Below are 16072 nucleotides of genomic sequence, written 5' to 3' on the forward strand. Positions count from 1 at the left end.
ACCACCCGGTCTGGACTTTGAGTTCTCTCCCTGCCCCACATTCTGGGGTGTGGCTGTGCCCCTGTGTGGGGCAAGTGTGGACCTGCCCCTTACCCCTAGATGCATGTCTGCCTGCCATCTCAGAGCACCAGGGCGACGGATTCCTGCCCAGGCCCCAGAGCCCAATCCCTAACCCCAGAGAAGTGATGGGAAGTCGTCCATCCTCCCAGGGGCCTCCCCCACCAGACTGCTCTAAACGGCAAAGCAGGACACTAGATCCAACACACCAACTGTCACCAGTGGCTTTTAGGATAGTGAGTTGTGAATGAGTCCTCTCTTTCCTTCTTTTTTATGCTTTTCAATCTTACAATGTGCCTACAATGAGCACATTAATCAGAAAAACTTTTGATTAGAAAATAAAAATAAACCTTGGTTTCACAACCAAGACATGAATCCAAAATGTGTCCTCCCCAACTAGAGGACACCTCATCTCTTTTGTGCGGCTGAAATCAACTATACTCTCCCTCCTGCCCCTTCAGGGCAGTTCTGTCTCAGAACCAAGGTGCTACCTCTTCTTGTTCAAGCCCTTCCCTACTCATTGACAGGTTAAAGGGTCCTCCAAGCTCCTCTTTTCCAAGCTACCACCCAAAGGCCCTGGATTGGAACTTTTCACTGAATTAAGAATTTCTTTCCCATAAAAAGGACACAGATGACAGAAACATAAACAGAGCTCCCAAATGCAAAGTTCCCTGAATAAATTACAGTGAACCTGCACGGTCAATTGAATGTCGGTATTAATGCGTCCTCACTGCCTTGCCACGCCACCCCATCAGAACCCTCACTTACACCCCCACACACCAGAGGCCACATGGTGTACCCCGTAGGCTCCAGATATGGGATCCTATTTCAAACGAAGGAGGGGGAGAAAGGAGGATGAGGAGAAGGGAGAAAGAGGAGGAGGAGAAGCAAAGAGCAGGGCATTGCGCTTACTGGGAAGACTGGAGCGCTGCCAGTCTGAGGCCCATGAATTGCTCCTGCTGAGGAACTCCAGAGCTTCCTCTATGGTGGCAACCAGGGCTGATGGATTCAGAGGCTAATTTCAGTCTGGCGACCAGCATCCATTTTGACTTCATTGACAGTACCTGAGCTTTCCACCTAGCATCACCCTATTCTTAGGACGCTGGTCTCAGCCGATCATTCTAAGCACTTCTTATGCCTTGTCTTATGGAACGAAAGAGCTTAAACTTAGGTCCCTGAGTGGCCTCCATCCACTGACAAATTCACATCTTGTCCTGGGTGGGCCAAGAAAAGAGACTCATTTCAAACAGATGACTCCTTAATGGGTTGGAAAAGAGTTGACGTGTTAAAAATATAAAATTTAAATAAAAGAGAGAGAAAAGATCGGCTTCTGCAAAGCCCCCCTTGAACAAGATGTCTTCCCTGTTCGCATGCCTGCCTTTAGAACATAAGCCTATCTCATTCTAACAATCACATTAATAGCTTCCTGTCCTCTTGTCCCCGGTGTTTGCACAAAACTCCAAGGAGAATTTAATAGAAGTAGAACAGAAGAGAAAAATATGGATCTATTATTTATAATTTACTGTCGCCTGAAATTTCATCCAAGGTCTACTTGTCTTTTGGAGACACGAATATAAATGAGAAAACAAAGACTCCCGCAGAGCAACAGAGACTGGGCGACATGATCTCCTGAGAGGAGTTCTCATTGTCTCTTTTAATCCTGTAAGCGGCAAACAAGGCGCTCGCTGAAGCTGTCCTCACAGGCAGTGAACACTATAAAATAGGCTGTCTTAACCTGAAGGTTAAGCGGAGACAGTCATTTGCGGAGGTTCCCAGAGATGGGGAATGAGAAGTTTTCTTTATTGCCTTTGCTCCGTGCCTTCGCAGGAGGCACGACCCCACATCCAGGCCGAGCTGATCTCTGGGGCTTTTTAGGGAAACTCGGAGAGTCTATTCTAACACAAGCTTCCGTTTGGGAAGTTGTGAAAATTAGTGAAGACTGGCCAACCCTGGGTTCTGGGACAGCAGATGGTGGGCCATGCAAATCCGCAGAGTTATCAGTTAATAGTACCACGGAGGTTGTCTGTTTCATCTTGGGTGACTCTCAGTAGGTGGTGATTTTCAAGGAATTGGTCCATGTCCCTGAATTTACTTATAGTTGTCTACTACTCAATTGGTCCCTCTATAGGGAGAGCAGTGAATGTGGTCAAGCAGTAATGCCACCTGCCATAGGGCCTTGAATGTCACTATATACAAAATTTGATCTGGCCCATTTTTAGCCATGCTGTCCCACATGTTCTCAGAAAAGCTAATGTCCATTTCCCTTTTCATAATCATAGGAAGGAAAATAGGGTCCACATGGTATCTTACATTTAACAAATATTGACTGAACCTTCACAGTGGGTTACACACTATACTAAACACTTCAAGGGCATGAGGCAGTGGGGAACAGACAAAAGGAGGAAATGGGGTAATTTCAAGTACAGTGGGGCCTTGACTTACGAGTGTCCCCACTAACGAGTTTTTTGAGATACCAGCTGTCTCTCGGCCAATTTTTTGCATTGAGTTGATAGAGTAATTTGACTTAACGAGCTCCTTAACGAGCTCAGTCTCAGAATGAATTAAACTCGTAAGTGAAGGCCCCACTGTAGTGGTGAGACCATAAAAAACAGAGTAATGGACTAGGGCCTGATGTGAAGAGCTAATTTCCAGGACGGCTCCTGTACTAGAAAGGCTTTCCTGATGGTCACTTGCCACTTCCTTCCCTCAGCCCCAGCCCCTGGCCTCAGCTAGGATGTCAGGCCATTTGAGCCAGGACATGAAAGATGAGAGTGAATCAGACAAGGAGGAGAATTCGGGCTGAGGGAAGAGCGATGTCTACACCCAGCAGGAGGAATGAGTTTGGCATGTTCCGAAGCCTAAAAGAAAGCCAGCCAGTGGTAAAGGGAAAGGAGGACCAGGCAGGGCCGGAGCCTGCAGGTCCTGTGGGTCGTGGTGAGGCCCTGGGGTTGTATTCTAATTGCAAGAAGCCATCACCTCGGAGAAGCCATTGGGAGGTTGTTAGCACGTGAGAGACAGAGATCACATTATACTACAGAAAGGTCACTCTGGTTCAATATGAAAATGGATGCAAGTAGGGCCAGAAAGGCAGGAAGAGACCAGGGAGGTGGCAATACCATGACCCAACCCTCCCCTTGCCATGCTGAAGCAAGAGACACAGACACCAGGCTGGCAGCTGCCAGTCTATGATCAACTAATCTGCCATGGCAGTGGGTCTCCTGATATAACTGAGTCCCAGGAATAGTAAGGCAGGTTATGTCAGAACGTTTCTCTACTGTTAGGGTGCCTTTAGCTGGTCTTCAAAGGGGAGACTTAGAAGACTGGTGGGTAGAAAACGGGTGGTCTGCAAAGCTCGAGGACCTTCCTCAGCGACTCTGTGTACAAGGAAGACATCCAGGCTGGCTATGACTCAGTTGATTCTGTTCCCATCACCTCCTCAAAGTCTATTGCCACCTCTCCTCTTGGATTCCCGCTACTACCTCCTAAACGAGTCTTACCTCCAGTCTCACCCCCATCTCATTCATTCTCAATGAGAACAAGCTTTCTAAAAACTTGAACTTGAAGTCCGTTGCTGGAATCTTCAGCCTGTTGCCTTCAGGAGAAGGTTCAACTCTTTAAGTGGCATAATCCAGTCCCCACTTACCTCCCCAAGGCTCTCCCTCACCCATCTAACCCCGCCCTTGCTCTGTCTCCTGGCTGACCCTGCAGTTCCCCAATATAGGCTATGCACTTTCATTGGCCAGAAATACCCTTCCCCACCAATTTGTGGCTTACTTCTCTATCAGTCAGTTCCTAAACTAAGAAGCCCTTTCTGATTAGCACCTGCCAATCCCTACACCGTTCCAGGCCCCACCGCTCACCTTAGCCCCACCAGCCCCGGCTTCATGGCATGCTCACTCCCGAGTTTTGATGGCTCCCTGTGTTTATCTCTTTCCAGAGCACATAGAATTTGGGATTATGTTTGTATGTTTCTCCCACTAGAGTGTGAGCAACCTGAAAGATGGGACTATATATTTTTCTCTTTATATTTCCATCTCTTTCTTAGCCCGCTATTTAGAACCCAACAGACACTTCCTATATGTTTTTTTTAACAAATGCATAAAAGAATAAATAGGTAAATGAGTTAGAAGATGCTCTCAAGGTGGCTAAGGTGGTAGGTTTGACGGCCTGTGTGGGCTGACCAGGTAACTTAGCTCTTCCCACAAACCTGACAACCACAAGCCCACTTCTGGGGAAAAGACACCTACTAGTAAGTTCCGGGGCCAGAGGCGGTCCCTGCGCTGCTGTGGAGCCGCACACCCTGCTCTGCTGGGTCTGTTCTCAGAGAGAATTGCCAACATCTCACTTTGGTCCTGATGCTACGGCCGTAAGGACAGGCAGTGGACAGACACTCTCCAAAGCCACTAACTCAGACCACTTTAGAGACTGTATCCAGGAACCCCTTACATGGAAGGGACAGGGCAGGGACCGGAAAGGTCTCTTCCTTTACTCCCAGCCGCTGGAGCTGTCTGATTGCTCTGTGCATCATGTAGCTCACCTCATTCCACTCGCAGCCAGCCTTCCGATGCCCAACACGAACCAATTTCTGAGCAATTCTTCCGGTAAGTGCTCGTCCTATCGATCTCACAATTACATCTAGAAACACTTAACTATGAGCCATTTCAGTGTCCCGATCACTTGGCATTGCGTTCCTCTTAACTTGGCAATCAACACAGCCTGTGCCTTAAAGACAGACAAGCCTCTCTGTCAGCGGGCCCAGCGATTGCACCAAAGGGAAGGAAGCCTCCGGTGCTGCTCTGGGTCCTGAAATGTCTGCCTTGAGCAAAACTACCGGATGATCTGTGTGAGGGTAAAGGTGTGTTTCTGCTGAGAGTAGATGGTAGGACATCGGGAGGGTCCCGATGCATGAAATCTGTCCCGACAATTCCCTGAGAGTGTCTGAATCACAGCACACACGCAGTGAACGCAACGGAACAGTAATCAGTGTGGTCTTCATTATTAGCTAGGCGGAAGTCCAGTAACCCCAGAGCGCTCCTAATGGTAGCACCTGGAACCAAGGCTTATACTCAAGGACAAATAGACTCTCTTCCCCATCCCCACCCTCCATCTAAATCTTGGGACCTGCCCACTCAAGACACACCTATGGGAAAGAGGGAGGGAAGGAAATGGAGAAAAGGAAATCGGCAGAGAGAGACAGAGAGACTCTAAGTCTATCCAGGCAGCTGTAGGGATCGAGGCAGAGAAAGCCGACCACTGGGCCCCTTGGGGACACAGTCCAGCTGGCAATTCCACTGCCTGGCCTCTCAGAGAAGAGGAGAATGGACCAGAGGAAGAGTGGGGTTCCCAACCCGCTGGGCACCAGACTCCTCTGTAAAATAAGTTTTTTGATTCACGATGATCTGCCTTCCTCTCAAGTTTCTTGCAAGAATGAAGTGAAAATGAAAACTCACTTGGCAAAGCACAGGTTCTATAGAAACCCGCTGTCGTTCCCCGAAGTCGGTGGGCGCCTTTGTTCCAAACTGCCTGCAAAGGGAGCCACCCTTGTCCCGGGTGTGGCCGAGCGGAGGGCAGTCCTGTGCTGGGGGTAACTCATCTCCAGAGGGGCCTCCTGTAAAGTCTATGGAACCCCAACAACCTCTCCCCAACACAGGATGCTTCCCTGATGGTCCATACAGGTGTCTCAGATGACCTGGGCCTTCAAAGAGGCCGTATGTCTCCTTCCTTGTGTGGCATGAGGCTGTCACTTGCTCTGAGCCTCCAGCTGTCTTTCCAAGTGGCCTGGGGTCACACCCTGCAGTGCACAGGCACTGCCACCAGGGGGTGCTGTGGTGACTGGCCCATGAGGTCCTTACCCAGCCCCTTCAAGACTGCTGCACAGTTCAAGGCTGCAGGATCACCTCTGCTGCACCTTACGCTTCCCGGGCCCCACGTCACTGCCCCTCACTCTCGAGCTTGGCCTTTCACGTGCTCTCTCAGCTCCTGCAGTCCAGAGAGCCCTCCACTGGTCTCTCCCCCTCAGCTTGCCTGCTAAGCACTAAAATGTGCCCTGAAGCTAAGCTCTTCAAGACACATGATTTAAGCTTCTCTTTCAGCTAATTAGATATTGTTCTACAAATTGGGCTGCTCTTTCTGAAAGATGAGAGGCCGTGATTCCCCCTGCCGTGTCTGTAAGCTTACACTGAACTGTAGAGCACAGCCACTGGGTCGAGTCCAATGGGGAGATGATTCTGCACGAGGAATAGATGCCCGTCTTCTTGCTAACACTGAGCTTGTCTGGGAGCTCCTGAGTGTCTGCTGTGAGGGTGGCGGAAGGCTTTGTCTATCAGCGGTCGCCAACCGGTGGTCCACGGACCATTATTCATCCCTGAGGTCTGAAAGGTTGGCGACTGCTGGCTTAGATGCCTCTCATCCTGTGACAGGGGGCCCTCCAGGGAAGCATGGTGGCCTGTGCACCTGTAACCATCACCTGAGTCACCACTCACCTCTTCATCTTTGGGGGGAGGGGTATTTTTATTATCCCCATTTCACTGACGAGAAAACTGATACCCAGGGAAGTCAGGCCATTTGCTTAAGCTAAACAACAGGTAAGTGGAGGAGCCAGACCGTGAGCCCAGCTCTCTGGTCTGTTGTCTGCTCCATCAATTAGGCGGGATACAGGGTGAGGCAGGGTTCCCACACTGGGTGAGGCCAGAGTGGATGTCCCACGGCTCTTGATGAGGTCCCACAGACCCTCTGAACCCTTCTCCGATTTGATCAAGGGGTTTGCGCAGAGGGGGAGAAAGGATGCTTTCTGGAGGTCGCCTCTTTTCCTGTGCAGGGGGCCGGGTGTTCCCTCACCCTCAAGACTGTGCCCAGCACCTGATGAATGGCGACACTCTGAGTGGGGTCTATACCATCTTCCTCCACGGAGAGCCCGGCCAGAAGCTCCAGGTGTACTGCGACATGACCACGGACGGGGGTGGCTGGATTGTAAGTACGCATGCTGCTCTCCACGCGTGCAGACAGCCCGGGGTCCTCATCCACCAGGCGCAGCGCCCACCGACCCACACCTCACAGCCTCTGCCCGTCCCTTCAGTTACTCCCCTCCTGTCCCTCTTGGAGGCTCTTCACTGTCCTCGGGGCCCTTTCTCAGCAGCCCAGTCCTAGGCTTGGCCCGGCCGAGAGAGGAACAGCAGATGGAGGCTGCAGTGGCCTGGCCCAGGGAGGGGCTGCTTCTGCAATGACAGTGCAGGCAGGGGTGCCGGGGCAGGACCAGCAGCTCAGACAGGCCCGGGTCCTAACCACTGGGGTCTGCGGCTGCCAGAGGAGTAGCAGAGGTGAGCCTCTGGGGGGAGCTCATTAGGACCTTTCTGTCGGACAGCTGCGTATGAGGGAGCAGAGGAGGGCAGGGCACGGACAGCCACCTCCGGTTACCAAGGCCACCGTGTCCCCATCCTTCCTTGGACTCCCCGGTTCGTCTCCAGAACTGTCCCAGCCCTCAGGGGGCACCATGATTAGGAAAAGAGACACCATTTCCTGTGACCACCCTCCTCCACGTCTGATAGTTCAGGACAGAGAGAAGGGAAGGGTGGCTTCACTAACGTCCCTGCCCATCACGCAGCCCCACTGCAGATGGGAGGGTTCCCGCATTCCCGCAGCCCAGCCTGCAGCAGCCTGGCCCGCAGCAGCCGGCGCTAGCTGGGAGGGTGCGCATGGAAAGGAGTATTTAAATGGAGTGAAATGGGGACTGTGCTCATAATAGCTACACTTGGGAGACATTTCCCTTTCTCTTCTGACATATCTGTGCCTCCTTCGTAAAGCATAGTTGGGCATTGAAGCCGAGGCTGATGGATTGGAGGTTAGATGAAATGAGCACTTAAACAGCTAGCAAAGTGAGCTATGCAGTTCCTTGCCTGCGATGGGATGACGACAGTCACTGCTGATGTGGAGTTGGGCCTGTTCTTGCGGAGAGAAATGCTCTCTGCTGCACGGCCTGGTGCGAAGGACGGACCTGAGAGCCACCCACTCCCCTGTTTGGGGGCTCGCTGTGTCCGAGTCCTTTCTACATTGCTGGGTGCAGATTAGTGTCAACATCACAGCCGGCCTCGCCATCGGGGCCTCTGCCCTTGGAGAAGGCGCTGCGCGTCTTCCAGGGAACGGACGGCCGTGCAAACACCAGCCCTGCCCGCGGTGCCCCTTGTCCCGCTCGTCCTCGCAGATGGAAAACTCGCTTCCAACAACTTTCCTCCGGCCAGCTTCCACCCCCCTCTCTTCCCAGGTGTTCCAGAGGCGGCAGAACGGCCAGACCGACTTTTTCCGGAAGTGGGCGGAGTACCGCGCTGGCTTCGGGAACCTGGAGGACGAGTTTTGGCTGGGTAACGCCCGCTCTGCTTTCCCTGGGAGCTGCTCTGGCTCTGGGTCCAGCACTCCCTCTGGGCCCATCGGGGGTTACCAGCACCCCCGGGTCGGTTGAGAAGTTGACAGCTCGTGAATTGCTTTCAGTTCCTCTGGCTCTGTTTGGCTGCACTATTGATCTGTTTTTATCTCATTGTGGCATTTTCCTCTCTGCCCCGTCTCTTCCCATCCTCATTAATAGTCTCTTATGCTGATGGGTCTTGACAGGAAGCAACTACAAAGCGCGGATCGGCCTGGTGTGCTAGGGGGCATGCGGGCCACGGGGCGGCGGGTCACCTTACGAGCAGCCAGCCAGCCTGCAGGCAAGAGAGAACGAGGCAGGCGCCACGCACGCTCGGTTCTCTGGGGGAATGTTACTCCCGGCCTGGGCCAGCAAAGGAGGGAAGTGAGAGTGGCAGAGAGGTGGCCAGCAGTGTCCCCGAGTTCTGACAGGAGCGGAGGTGTAGATTGAGAACTGAGCAGGTGTGAGGAGGGAAGCACACCCCTGGCCCAGGCAGACGGCGGGACACCCTGATGACCTGCCTCTCCCTCTTGGTGCGATGCTCAGCCACTGGTCCAGGGAGGCGGGGAGAGGAGATAAGCGTGTTCCGCACTGGTGGCCTCCGACTCCTCCGTCACTATCTCATCCGGGCCTCACTCGCTTTCCCCTCACTGGCCTCCCTGCCTCCAGGACCACTCAGCATCCACAGGGCCCCTAGGATGAGCTTTCTCACACCCAAAACCTGCCCGGCGGCCAGCCCCCTGTGTAAGCCGTCTCCACGACTCCGCCTCGCCGCCAGGTGAAAGCCAAGCCCCCTGACCCCTCGCCCGGCCTCTCTCCTCTGCCCTGGAGCCTGCGCCCACCCTGAGCACCTCTCTCCTCCCCACACGGCCCCACCCCCACCAACTGTGAACACTCGGAATCACTGATGATGCTTCCTCTGCAAGGAGCTGTCCCTCCCTGCACACCGTGGTGTCCATCCACGTCCATTCAAAGACCAGGGAGCCCTCCCACCCACTGGTCTCACCCTTTGCCTGTGGGAGAATGGGCCCCTCCCTTATTGGTGGCCAATTTCCTGTCTCAAATCAGTGTCCGTTTCCTTATCCCCCTTGACTATACTACATAAACTTGTGGGGCTTGGACCACATCATCTTCATCTCTGAACCCCGCTGCCTATTACAGTGCCTGAGGATAGCAGGTAAAGCGTCGCTGTCAGTCAGTGGTAAAATTACGGACTGTCTGTTAGGAAACCAGATCTGTGTTTGCTGATGTAGGTAATAAATCTATGAGATGAAAGTCACATAAAAATGCTGAGAGAGAAGTCAGTGACTAGGAAACACTGGCCCTCGACGAGTTTGCAAACTGCTTGGCAGACAGCAGTTCCCAGCGCCCCCACTGCAGGCAGGGCTCTGTGCCCAAACCGATGCCCTGAACCCATGCCTGTCCCCACAACCTTTGTCCCATCTGTGAAACACCTAAGCTGTCGGCACTTGTGTTTTCTCTATATCGCTGTTTAGTTCATAAATCTATTGTTTGGGGAAAGAAACTTGGAAACATCGCCCAAGTGGGAAGCTGGTTATGTGCAGTCCTAAAGGGAGCCTCAGAAATCCATGCCAGGAAAACAACACTCACCCTATATAATAAAATCCTAATATGCAAATCTACCGAACGGTGGAACAACTGGTCGCTGTGACACGCACTGACCACCAGGGGGCAGACGCTCAACACAGGAGCTGCCCCCTGGTGGTCAGTGCGCTCCCACAGAAGCTGGGCTCATGGCTGGAGAGCGCAGCAGCAGTGGCGGTGGCGGGAGCCTCTCCCACCTCCGCAGCAGCGTTAAGGACCCCTCAGGGGATGTCCGACTTTAAGCCCGCAGGTGGACATCTCCTAGGGGACCTGGACTGTGAGAGGGCGCAGGCCAGGCTGAGGGGAACCCCCCCCTCCAGTGCACAAATGTCGTGCACCGGGCCTCTAGTGTTATTAAATGACCGTTAAACCCAGTGCTCAGCCTGTGGCTGCTGCTGGTAGTGACAGTGAGATGAGAAGTGTTGGGTGTTAAACCACAGAAGTACTAGCACCAAACGAGACTGCGAGTTAAGGTTAGAATCAGGCTTAAGGCTGCTCCTTAATCTATTAAGGATAGGATTTGGAAATACTTCTCTCCCCTTACGTTCAAGGTTATGTAGTCCCAAGGCCCCAGATATTTGTCCTCATCAGAGATGTCGCCCCACACTGGGAAACGCCATACTAACATGTGAGCTCCTGGCAAAGAGGCCACAGATCCTCAGAGACACGGCGGTAGGGGGCGGGGGCGGTGAAGCGGGGGAGAGGGGACATGTCCTGACACCCTCCCATCTCCTAGCAGCCTGTGACCACTGTTTCAGCCTCACGGGGAGGCAGCGAGGGGTGCGCAGGAGGGAAGGGGACCAGAGGAGAGGGAAGACAGGGATCCTGCTGATGCGGCAAATGGGACAGGGAAGAAGCCAGAGGAAAGGCGCGGACAGGGGAAGGAGAAAGGAGGCCAGGTGGGTTGAATGAAGTGAATGAAGGCCGTATAGTATCTAAAGTGGGGAGGCGACCTCTGGACTTGAGGATGTGGGTAACAGGGAGCCAGTGAGGGCTCCTGAACAGAGGCCTGGCTCGGGGATGCGTTGTATGGCCGCAAGACTCAGGTTGGGGTGACACTGTGACCCCTGGTTTATGTCCTAAGTTGGGTTCCCTAGCAGCAGAGCCTGAGACAGGGATTCTTATTCGAGGGGTATAGCTGGGGGTGCTCTCAGGAGAGGGGGGAGCAGGGTAACAGGATACCTGTTGCAAAGGAAGCAACAGGCACTGATGGAGGTCACCCTGTGGCGTGGGGGTGGAGGGTGCAGCTTCTGGGTGCAGTCTCTCCCGTTCAGGCGATTATCCAAGAGGGAGGCAGCTATGAGTTATGTGGAGGCTGGGAGAGGAGGGGTGTGGAATGAATGGTAGACTGACCCCTCGCCGGCTGCTGGGAGGTGGGAGGATGTTGGGATATCCTGGGCCCAGGGTCCGCCCTCGACTCCTGTGACCACTGTTTCTACCTCTTGCCCCCTATCACTCATGCCAGAGCCTCAGGCCCCTGTGGTGCTCCTGCCACTGTCAGCCATACCAGGTTGGAGTGAGAGGTGCAGGGGCGGGGCTGGGATGCTGAGGCTCCGGGCTCCTCAGACACCAAGTCAGACCAGACGTCAGGCCCGGAGCTGACCGGTGCTGGGACTCCTCCGCAGACCTGGCTGGCCCTTCGCAGGGGCCGAGTCGGAGTCCGGGAGGGTGTGTCTGACAACAGACCATCTGCCTGAGGGTCGGAGTCCCCGATACCCCTCCTCCTCCCGGGACATATTTTAGAGGCCGCGGTCCCATTTCCCAAGCTGCTGTGCCAGGCTCCTGCGTCCTCTGCTCGTCTCCGCAGGGCTGGACAACATACACAGGATCACATCCCAGGGCCGCTACGAGCTGCGCGTGGACATGCGCGACGGCCAGGAGGCTGCCTTCGCCCACTATGACAAGTTCTCGGTCGAGGACAGCAGGAGCCTGTACAAGCTCCGTGTAGGCGGCTACAACGGCACTGCAGGTACCTGGGCCCCCAGCAGACCAGGGCCCCCCGCTCCAGGCCTGAGCTGCCCTGGGATTCCCTGCCGGCCGGTGAGCTGGGCACGGGCTGCGAATCACTGGCCCCGGCCAGGCTGCCCCTCACCACCCGGCGGCCTGAAATCAGTTTCCTCGTCTGGAGCATGATCGTAGGGATCCCTGCCTACTGCACAGCAGCCAGGAACAGGCAGTGCAGGCCGGGAGCGTGCTTTTAAGGTTTAAACACCGAAGTTCAGTGGGAGGGCCAAGGACGATTCTTCTTGTCTCAATCATTCAATATGGGCTCCTATCCAGAGAGCAGAACCCCGTGCTGTCTGGGCAGAAACCTCCCCTCAGTGACACGAGGAAACCACCATGAACTGAGGAAACTAACCAGATCCTGCATATTCTGAGATGCCCCCACACACACACACACACACAGAAGTTGCCATCACAGCCATCAAGGAGCAAGCCACAGCACTAATGGTGTCCACATTCCACTCATCCGTCCTCAAGAGCCACGTACATCACCACATCTTCTGTGCAGACGCTGACGACATTTACACTCAGAAGAATACCCGTGGCCTTAATGGTTTCATCAGAACCAAATGCTGGGCCGGTCCTGAGGCGCAGCCTGTCTGTTCCCTGGGGTCTACTCCATAAAGCCTGTGTTTGCCAAATGTTCTACTGTTTGGTGCAGGGAGTGATGGGCCCTTGCATTTACTCGGATTTTAGGGCTAAGGGCCAGTGTATAATTCTAGCAGCATTTTTATGCCTCTTGGCACTGCGAGGACCATCGAGGTGTTGCCCTTCCAATTCCGGCCTCTGTCCAATTATTTCTCTCTCCAGCCAAGTACGTTACTCCAAAGAGAAGGCACGCTTCCCTTTGTTACGCTTCAAATTTCAGACCCTTCCCCGTGGCCACGAGCCCTGCCCGATGCCCCATGGAAGGTCCAGTCACCACGCTTCGGGCATAGCATAGCCATTGAAGTGCACTCCAGTGAACAAAGTATCAGACCGACTCATTCACAGATAAGGAGGCTGCATGGCGGTGACCAGATTGTCCCGTGTTACCAGGCTCATCACTGTCCCCCCGGAAACAGAGGGAGTTGTGCACGTCTGTCCCCTGCAGGCCTGGAGGAAACAGACAGAGGTTGGGGGTGCCGCGTGGACAGGGTTCTGAGCAGGGTGGGGAAGGGGGAGATGAGCTGGAGCGAGCAGCGTGGAAGCAGCCGCCCCAGGGGAGGGGAGGACGGTCAGTCCAGCCAGACTGACCCACAGGTGGAAGGAAAAGGGGGGCTCAGTGGAAGGTCCCGTGAGTGGAAGCCGGTTGGTTGGGAGCAGGTCAAACGTCCAGAAAATCCTGACGGAGGAGGGACAAACTGAACGGCCTCCCGCGTGTTCCTTTTCCCCAGGGGACTCCCTCAGCTACCACCAGGGACGCCCCTTCTCCACTGCGGACAGAGACAACGACATCGCCGTTACCAACTGCGCCCTGTCCTACAAGGGGGCGTGGTGGTATAAGAACTGCCACCGGACCAACCTCAACGGGAAGTACGGGGAGTCCAGGCACAGCCAGGTGGGTGGAGTCTGCCGCCCGGATGAGCCGGAGCCGAGGGGTCCCTTGGCGTGTGTGTTGATTGCACAGGCGGGTCTTACGCAGGGTCTCGGGAAGGAGTATCGTGAAGAGGAAGGTAATGCAGACGCTGGGGGCGGGCAGGACAGGGTAGAAGCAGGAGGAGAGGAAGCAGCCTGCGAAGTGTCCCAGGAACAGAGAATGAGAAATACCGGTGTTAACCGGCCCGTCTATGCCTGTTAGAGACCACATGCCCGTGGGCCGGGCAGGGTGACGGGTGACCCGCTGGGACGTGCCCAGCATTCGCCCTGGAAGCCAGCAGCCAGGGAACCCCGTGGTCCCGGCAAACCCGGGGTTGGTCCCCGTCTGCGGAAACCACCTGGCCTCCCACCAGGAGTGAGCAGGCACTGGGCGACCCTCCAGAATGCGTCCGTGCTGTGGGGACTTTGCACACAAACCCTGAAGGCCAAACAGAGCCGGCCACGGGGAGCGGCCCGGCCACAGCCCGTTTCCAGGGAAAAGGCTGGAGCGAGGCTGTGCTTTGGCCTCATCTCGGGGGATCTGACACGCTTTCTCCTTCCCAGGGCATCAACTGGTACCACTGGAAAGGCCACGAGTTCTCCATCCCCTTCGTGGAAATGAAGACGCGCCCCTACAACCACCGGCCCCTGGCGGGGAGGAAGCGGCGGTCCTTGCACTTCTGAGCCGTGGGCGGCCGCCGGCCACCTGACCTTTCTGTCATTTGTTTGTATTTTATAAACCAAGCAAGGGGTGGGGGTCACAGCACTGTGCATTGCAACGTGTCCTGAGTGTTGGAAGGAAGCAGGGAGTAGCAGGAGTCGGTTGAGAATTAGCCTAAGGTTTCTGCTGCCCTCGGGCCTGACCCTAGTCCATTCTCCCTCCTCGGCAGCCACCTTAGCCGGCCCCTTTTCCCACCAGGAGGAGAAGGGAGACGTTTCCTAAAAGACCAAATCAAAGGCCAGTGGTGGAGTCAGGTTGCTATGGTGACGGGCACGGGCCTGCACCCCTTGCCCTCCCTCAGAGATGCCCTCCCCTTCCCGGCATGTGTCCCTGTTCACTGCCTCCACGGAAGAAGCCTCCACGAGAGAGTTTGCGAACAACGCCCCCAAGAGGCAGCTCGACCTTGCCATCCGCCAGCCCAAGCCTCTTTCACAGGCCAGAGGTTCTCACCTTCTGACCCTTCCGCCGAGTGGCCCTGTGACATCTCAAGAGTAGTGACCTCCCTTCCAGCCCCCACGGAGCCTGTGCCTGCCCCCTACCCTGAGGCCCCGTGACCCTACAAGCCCAGCCACTGCTTCCGACAATAGTTCCCAAGGTGCTCGGTGCCCTTGGCTGGCCCGGAGCTGCTCATGGCTGTGTCCCTGTGGGTCTCTGTGGAGGGGGAGAGGGAGAGAGTGCTGGGTTTTAGTGATTTGGGGTCCAGCCTGGAGGAAAGGGAGGAGGAGGAGAATTCAGGGCCCCTGTCACTGAGATTTGAGGTTCCATGGGGAACACAGGTCTTTATTTCTGGTCCTATGTCACGAACAGTTTTTTTCTGAGTTGCAAACTGATTGCTCTCCTTAGCCAGGCTCTCCTTTATGTGGGAGGCTTAATAAGAGTCAGAGAAGACATTATATGACCAGCCAGCCATTCTCCTAACTGGTATTCCCTGGAAGAGGTGGGGTTTGAGGGTTTTGTTCTTGTTCCCCCCCCCCTTTTTTTTTGGTCCCAGAGAGACAGGAATGGCCTCCTTAATGAGGTGAGCTCCTGAGAAGGCTTCTCCACCTTCTTTTATTTCTCTGCCTTTGAGAGGAGAAATGAAATGACATCTAGAAATCCAAGGTGAACAGGGAGGGCTGTGGGCCACCTCCCCTCTGATGAGATGTTCTCTCTCCACTGGCTAGTCTGTGATTTGATTTTTAAGCCCGAGAAAGCTGGAGGCTCTAGAAGCCAGGACCCTTCAGCTTCTCCAAATCAAACATTAGCTGCCATCGTCCCCACGGCGCCGGCCAAACCCAGGCTGTTTCCCCAGCTGCCCTCCCCCGTCCTCTCCTCCTCAAGGCCTCAATTCCACTCTCTGTAGTGTCCAACTGGGGCATCCGGGTACCTGTTCCACCTGCAGCCTAGCCAAGCTCTGATAACCAGGAGACCATCCCTCGGGCTGACGACCATACCTGTGGTCACTTGCTGTGCACACTGTCCCTTTAGCAGGCCGCCAAGGCCTTGTCACGGCTGTGGTGCGGATGTGACTGACATGCCCAGGTCCGAAAAACGGAGGTGGCATTTCCATTTCTCAGTTCACTGTGGGCCTCAGAAAAATGAGGAAAAGCAGGGAAACGCAAGCAAGCCTTTCTAGAAACCTGTAAGTTAAATGAGACTTCGTGGAGTGGGCCACCAGTGAACAGCGGGGAGCACACTGAATGAGCTGAGCGACAGGCCGTTCTGCTGGCCCTGTGACACCCAGGAGGGCGCTG

The 16072-nt window shown here is 54.8% G+C and overlaps 1 protein-coding gene across 2 annotated transcripts in view; it reads left to right on the top strand.

The window, feature by feature from the left end:
- The window catches only part of TNR (tenascin R), a 58162-nt gene extending 43550 nt beyond the window's left edge, over positions 1 to 14612 (top strand). For both annotated transcript variants that reach the window (XM_059673463.1, XM_059673464.1), the window contains 5 exons: positions 6875 to 7026; positions 8315 to 8411; positions 11865 to 12026; positions 13438 to 13601; positions 14183 to 14612. In XM_059673463.1, the coding sequence (XP_059529446.1) occupies positions 6875 to 7026; positions 8315 to 8411; positions 11865 to 12026; positions 13438 to 13601; positions 14183 to 14302 (695 nt within the window). In that variant the 3' untranslated portion in view covers positions 14303 to 14612. The remainder of the gene's footprint in view (positions 1 to 6874; positions 7027 to 8314; positions 8412 to 11864; positions 12027 to 13437; positions 13602 to 14182) is intronic.
- The last annotated feature ends 1460 nt before the right edge of the window (positions 14613 to 16072 follow it).

Source organism: Myotis daubentonii, chromosome 18, assembly GCF_963259705.1.
Source record: "Myotis daubentonii chromosome 18, mMyoDau2.1, whole genome shotgun sequence".
Classification (NCBI taxonomy): Eukaryota; Metazoa; Chordata; class Mammalia; order Chiroptera; family Vespertilionidae; genus Myotis; species Myotis daubentonii.